We start from the raw sequence: 7,500 nt of genomic DNA on the forward strand, positions 1-7,500 counted from the left end.
ACGATCTACAAGCTCACAACTTGTAGATTGGTTGTGAGCTTTTAGATTGGCTACGGTATTTTCAAAAAGATCTTGAGGAAAAAAACATTTTAACAACACAAATCTAGTACTGTTGTCCCTCACTCAAAGTATAATTTCAGGTGAGGGTCTGTGGACAAATACACATACATTTGGGGGTCCTTGACCGAAAAAATTGGAAACAAGCCCAAATAAGCATCTAGTCTACCGGTACAATTTAGACAAGCCCCAAAGAAACCGCAACCCGCAACTACCAATATTTACAAGCAACTTTACAGAAAAACAAGCCCAAAGTCGCTTATAATAAGCAGACCTGGCAACACTGGTATAAAGAGGCGGGAACCAGGACTCCACAGTGAGTGCATGTCGCTGAAAGTCAAGCACAGTGTTTGTGGGCTGTGGATTACTATTGGTGAGTGAGTTTGCATTTACATTGTTTGGGTTATTTACAGTACCTTATTGTTGCCAAACAATTTATGTTTGCTTTAGATTTTACTGATTAATTTTCCATTTCTATTGTATGTGTTGTTAAATGAGGTGAAATTAACTTTATAAATCCCACACCCACAGGGTTTTATAAATCTCACCTGCACAACCTACTATTATTCTGTTGTCAAACAAATGTCTTGTTTTTAAATGTGAAACTAATATTTCTTTTTTTTTTTAAGAAAAAAAACAAGACTTTGCTCCAGTGTTACAACATTACCGACTTTTTGGGAGTTTTTTTTTTATTATTATTTATTTACCCAGGGTAAACGTAGCTGAGCACACATGCTCATTTTCAACAATGCCCTGCACGGTAGACACACACACTGCCCTGCCCTGCACGCACGCACGCACGCACGCACGCACGTTACTTTTCAGATAGAAATTATGACATTATAAAACATACATTAACCACTTTAGCCACTTTATTTTATACATAAGCTATTTGAAAATAGCCGATCTACAAGCTCACAACGCGTCACATCGTTGTGAGCTTGTAGATCTGCTATTTTCAAACATTTTAGTACTTTTACTTTTGGTACTTTAAGTACATTTTGATGCCAATACTTTTGTAGCCTACTTTTACTCAGGTACATTTTTAATTCTGGACTTTTACTTGTAACAGAGTATGTCTATATTGCAGTATTGGTACTTTTACTTAAGTAAAGAATTTGAGTACTTTTTCCACCACTGGCGTTAATATACGGGGGAAAACTTTAAAATATGGATATAAGAGGTTTCTGCTCGACAGTGGCGATATATTGGTTCTATCCCACTCACGCTGTTATCTAGTGTGAAGTGAGAGTAAAGTGCAGTATTAGTTAATCAGTGATCCATTACAAAACGTTAACTTCTGTGCCTTCTCGCTCATCATTGTGATCTCTCTCCTCAGAGATGGGCCAGCTAACGCTCATAGCGTTTGCTACACTCCTGTGTTGTTCCACGCCGCTCGTGGACGGCGGGAAAGTCCTGGTGTACTCTGGCGAGGGAAGCCTTTGGATCAACATGAAAGTCATCGTTGAAGAGCTGCACTCCAGAGGCCACGAGGTCACGGTGATAAGGCCCTCAAACAGCTGGTACATCAAGCCGGACTCCCCTCACTACGACACCGTCACGGTCGACTTCCACGGCGCGGGCGACGAGGAGTTCTTCGGAACAATCGTGGCGAGGATGGTGAACCTGAGGCGGGACGGTTCCTCGGTTTGGGCTCGCATGGCAAGCGAATGGGAATTAGTGAACAACTTCTATGAGATGTTGAAAGCCTCAGTTCAGACGATGGAGATAGTTTTTGAGGACAGTGAAATGATGAAGCGTCTCCAGGACGCTAAGTATGACATGGTTTTGACGGATCCGGTGGGGCCAGGGCCGATGTTGGCCCGTCGTCTCGGTCTTCCTCTGGTCCTCAGTGCCAGGTGGACCGTCCAAGGGGAGGCGCACGATCTCATCGCCCCCTGTCCCCTTTCCTATGTCCCAGTCCCCGATTCTATGCTGACGGACAAGATGACATTTCCCCAACTAATCAAAAACGCACTTTTCTACATTTTTACGCGCATTCAATATGCATATATGTCAGACAGCCTGTACACAGCGTTCGTTCACCGTTACTTCGGCCCCGACGTCAATTATATCGAGCTCTTCCAGGCGGCGGATATCTGGCTGATGAGAAGCGACTTTACCTTTGAATACCCTCGCCTCACCATGCCTAACGTCGTCTACATGCAAGGTTGGCAGTGCAAGCCCTCCGAGCCTCTCCCTCCACATCTGGAGGACTTTGTCCAGAGTTCCGGAGAACACGGGGTCGTCGTGATGACACTGGGCTCCTTCATCGGAAAGGTCCCCGAGGACATTACGGAGGCCATCGCGGCGGCCTTCGCCCGATTGCCGCAGAAGGTGATCTGGAGGCACACCGGCGGGAGACCGTCAACCCTGGGGAACAACACCTTGGTCGTCGACTGGTTGCCCCAGAAGGACCTCTTGGGCCACCCCAAGACCAGAGTGTTTGTGGCCCACGGAGGCACCAACGGAATCCAGGAGGCCATTTACCATGGCGTTCCTTTGGTCGGTCTGCCTATCCTGGCCGACCAGGAAGACAACATGAACAGGATGGAAGCAAAGGGCGTAGCCAAGGTAGTCGATATCGGCACAATAAACGAAGACAACTTCCTGGAAGCGTTGAAGGAGGTCCTTCGTGAGCCCTCCTACAAGGAGAACATGCAGAGGCTGTCGAGGCTGCACAGGGACCAGCCCATGAAACCTCTAGACCGGGCCGTGTTCTGGATCGAGTTCGTCATAATTGCTGAATTGAGACAAACCCGCCCAGTGGAGAGAACACAGGACGTAGCTGTCCTATTGGTTGGTGCCTATCACTTCCACGTCCACGGCCAAATACAAATCTAAATTTGTTTTCTAAATCCTAACAGTGTGTTGCTATATCAGTGGTGCTCCAACTTTTCCATGTCAACGACCACACAAAATTATGTGTATTTGGCCGCGGACCCCCTTCTCAAAATATGTTGTTCCAGGGACCCCCAGAAGCACAGATCGGCGTTAAAACATACTTATATTCAAAGATTTGCACAAATCAACAAAAGATCGACAAGCTCATAGCTCATGAGCTTGTAGATCTGCTATTTTTGAACAGCCCAAGAAATCTTAAAATATGCGTTCCCGGTCTTGATGGATTAAGATGCTCAGGAGGTCAGTGTCCAGATGGACCCTCACAGGTCTATAACTCTAGAGAGAGTAAAGGATGTGATTACTATCTGCTCTGTCTGGATTACACATGTCTCCTGAGAGCTGATGAGTGGAGGAGGCTGCCTGTTGCCAGGCTGTATATTCACTGATAAGTGGTGGAAAAGTACTAAAATGTTTTACTTAGTAAAAGTAAATACTGCAATGTAGAAACAAGTAACAGTCTGGTAATCAAAATTTACAAAGCACAAAAGTATTGGCGTCAAAACATACTTAAACTACCAAAAGTAAGTAAAAGTACTCATTATGCAGACCGTCCCATTTCACAAGTTTTCAAAATGTATTACAAATATTTTAAAAATATTAGATCTACAAGCTCACAATGCGCTGCACCGCGACAAGTTGGAGCTTGTAGATCGGCTATTTTCAAATAGCCTACATAGAGCTGAAGTGGTTAATGTGTTTTGTAATAATCAAAATCTACAAAGAAACTAGTAGTTAAGTTTTCAAATAATTGTAGTGGAGTAAAAAATACAATATTTTCCTCTGAGATGTAGTGGAGTAGAAGTACAAGTATTGAACATTGGAAATACTCCAGTAAAGTAAAAAATACCGCGAAAGTAGAGTAATTGAGTACATGTAATTGGTTACTTTCCACCACTGTCACTGATTACAGTGACTCATTATTCCACAGACTCAGACCCATAAACTATATTATTTCCCTCTCTGTTAAAAAAAATAATCCTGGTCCTCATTTTTGTAATTAATGTGATCCAAGCTGTGTCTTGGATTAAGTGGGGCTGTCCCAATCTTAATTAAATTATAACCCATGTCTAAAATAATTGTTAATTGGTTTCTTTTTGGTGCTTCTGGCCTTAATGTGAGGAACACACACTGGTCCTCTTCATCAGGTCACATTGATTTGATCCATTCAATACTTTATTAGTCAGAAATTGGGATGCACCGATATATTGGCCACATATCGGTATCGGACGATATTTTTCACTATCAGTCAACATCGGTATAGGCAAAACAAAATTGTTAAAGTTACAGAAGTTAGGAGGCAATTATGTTGTGTTTCTGCATATTCTGAACAGTTATTTCTTATAATGAAGATTTATTTGTTTCCTTGGCACAAAATAATAACACCAAAAACTAAATAAACAAATATCGGTATCAGTATCGGCTATGGCATAAATTGTTATTTTAAACATCGGTATCGGTATTGGACAAGAATGTCCATATCGGTGCATCCCTAGTATTGTACAATATTCATGTAAAAGACAGCATCGTTTAAAGTCAGATACACATTCTCATTTATTGGGAACGCTTACGCGTTTCGGCCAGCCTTCTTCAGAGCAGATAAAAAATAAAATAAAAATTGCTCTGAGGAAGGCTGACTTGGGTGGTATTTGATTCAAGTTATATTTATAGCTGAGCACCCGCTGCCTAAACAAAAAAGCATCCAGAGGAAGCGCACCTGCTTTTTTTTTCTCCTTCTTACCAATACTAGTATATTATTAGTGTATAGAATAATATGCTAGATTTGGAGTATTCTGAGTATTTAGTCGTCCTCTGATTCCTTCCACAGGATCGCAAACAGCCAGACGTGTGTGACAGATACTTCCATGACGTTCCCTTTGAGGCTCACTTCTCCTCTGACATGCCTGAGCTGCAGTCCATGGCGCCCATGCCTGGCGTGGATGGTTTCACCATGAAGGTCGACGCCCTCTACAAGGTAAATGTGTTGCTCAGCCACTGTCACATCACTGCGCCGTCTTATAACAGGGTCCGAAGATAAGATAAGATAAGGCTTCCTACACCTCCAAGCCATTGTGAAATCACGGTGCACCACAGCCTCTTGTGGCTTATTGGTTTAGAACATTAAATCTGGCATCCCTATTTTGGGCAAATTTTTCAACTTAAGCAGTTAAAGGGACACTTCACCCCCCAAAAACTTTGTTTCAATGGATTAGTCACCCCATGGAATTCATGGATATATTTTAGTTTTTGTCTCATTCTTAAGACAATAATTTGATGACCAGCGGACCGGTAGGCAGCGTTTCCGGTAGGAGACACAACGAGTCGTTGTGTCTCCTACCGGAACCGCTGCCGGTCATCAAATTGTTGTCTTAGGAATGAGACAAAAAACTAAAAAAATATCATTTCTTTTTAATGTAAAAAACGTTTTTAGTTTTTTTTAACAAATCGAACCCTCCCTATCTGTGACCTAATGTATATACTGTTCCAGCTGGATTATGGTATGTTTATATGTAGATATCTTATATGTGTTTGCCTATTCCTTGCATTTTACCCCCCCCCCCCCCCCCCCTCTTCTTTTCGTTTTCTTCTCCTGAAAACAACAAAAACGATGGCGCCCGCACAAAAAAACTAATTTCATCTTTTCCTCTTTAAACCCGTGATATGACAATAACGTTTGATTCCCGATTCCGATGGCCAGGTGGAGGCGGGCCACCAGTGGTACCTGCAGGTGATCTACGTGATCGGCCCCAGGATCCAGCGCTCGCTCACCTACGAGCTGGGCCGCCACCACCAGCGCCAGCAGCGGTGGCGGCCCAGGTTATCACAGGTTATCACGTGAACCAAAATAAGCGCTCCCTCCGTGTTGATCGCAGCGATGCGGGGCATGGTTTCTTTGTGGTTTCGTCTTGGGAATAGCATACACGCCACTCTACTACTACTGTACTTCATGTCTCCACACTGGCCAGGATGTTGGAGAGAGAAAAAAAATCAACATTTTTTCTTTTTTAAATGAAAGGTATTTTGTAAAAGAAAGTTTGTACTTACGGAATGAGATGTTGTTTTAATGTATTTTTATACTCAGTCTAAAGGGGGAAAAGGGAATAACGGCATGTGATGTGCAGCCATGCAGGTCCAATCTGACTGAATTATGAGTCATACAGTCAATGTCGGGTGTAAATCCAAAACAGTTAATTTTCAGGACATGAAAAAAAAAAGAACCTGTGTTCCAATGGATCTGGTGTAGTTATTTTTTAGTCACAAGCTCTTACCACAGACACACTTAAACACTTTCAATGTGGCCTGCCTATATTTTGGGCATGACATTGTAGGTGAAAATCTAGTATCTTACACTTGCAGATTGGCTATTTTTGCTACTTTTGCACTACACTGTCATACGAAGAAGTAGGGCGTTAATTTACAAAAAAAAACATAAAAAGATTAAATATGAATTACAAGGTTTATGCCCAGCAGCGATGACATCAAAGTTGCAAGAGTTTTTTTGTATTTTCCATTTGAATGGTCCATCACGTCTAAGGACAGGTAGCTCAGACACTGTCCATTGTTCACCATGTTATTTCACTGCTTAAATGTCAATACTGTAAAGCTCAATCTATCGTTGCCGTCAGGTGGAAACCTTGTACGTCCAAAACCGTTACTTTTCAGGAAACGGAAAGAAAAATAACCTGTGTTGTTCCAATGGTTATGAATTAGTCTCAAGCTCTTGTTAATACTTTTAATTGGTTAAACATTCATAAAACCCCGCAAATAGACGTTCACTTTCACATTCAAATGTTTTCGTAAATGGTGAAACTAGCCGATCTACAAGCGTTGTGAAGCGTTGTGAGCTTATACTGTAGATTGGCTATTTTCGCCATTTTTGTGTGACACTCTTGAACGACGAAGTAGGAATTGATTTGAAATTCTAAAATGTTGAAATACAGAGATACAAGTTTTCTGACCGACAGCGAGGTTAGACTCCCACGCATGATGCTCTCTCTTGCCGACAACAGACCTAAGAGTTAACAAGTGACACTGTCATGCAACAGAGTTTACATGAGGCATAACATGACCACTATGAAAGTATTATAGCACCCCACAGAGTATTGGTTTTGCCCGAGGCCAAGGAAAGGATTGATATATATATTACAAATGATATCTATTCAAGTGCAATTACGTCATATCTTCCGTTTATCCTTCCCTCACATTTATGTTTCGCAAATGTATACTTCAAGCCTTAATTTGTTCTTGACCGATATTGTTAACGATGTGCGAGCAACCATGTTGTTTTCCTAAACAGCTGCCAATATTAAGTGCCATGCAGTATTTCTTCTTCATGACTTTTAAAAGTCCACACATTTCACCCTGTGTTTTTTATTTTGTATTTTCAACCGTGTAAAGATTTACCTTTTGATCATTAACTTCACCAAAACGCTACACCAGAAATGCAGTGTGCACTTTGAACACATCTCTGTGTAGGGGTTGAGACCCCATCCCACTCTTAACATAGAATGTTTAAGCCTAATTTATTCATAGTCATACAAT

The 7,500-nt window shown here is 41.9% G+C and overlaps 2 protein-coding genes across 4 annotated transcripts in view; one reads left to right on the forward strand and one right to left on the reverse strand.

The window, feature by feature from the left end:
• The window catches only part of LOC308089219 (H-2 class II histocompatibility antigen, E-S beta chain-like), a 43,162-nt gene that overhangs the window by 16,407 nt on the left and 19,255 nt on the right, over positions 1–7,500 (reverse strand). The gene's annotated exons all lie outside the window — the stretch shown is intronic.
• On the forward strand, positions 382–4,014 carry LOC308088251 (UDP-glucuronosyltransferase 2A2-like; the record flags this gene model as incomplete). The annotated part of the gene is made up of 3 exons (XM_080432655.1): positions 382–430; positions 1,397–2,856; positions 3,991–4,014. 3 exons carry the CDS (start codon positions 382–384, stop codon positions 4,012–4,014), a joined length of 1,533 nt encoding a protein of 510 aa, XP_080288781.1.

Source organism: Gymnoscopelus braueri (genome assembly GCF_963280865.1).
Source record: "Gymnoscopelus braueri genome assembly, chromosome: 7".
Lineage (NCBI taxonomy): Eukaryota > Metazoa > Chordata > Actinopteri > Myctophiformes > Myctophidae > Gymnoscopelus > Gymnoscopelus braueri.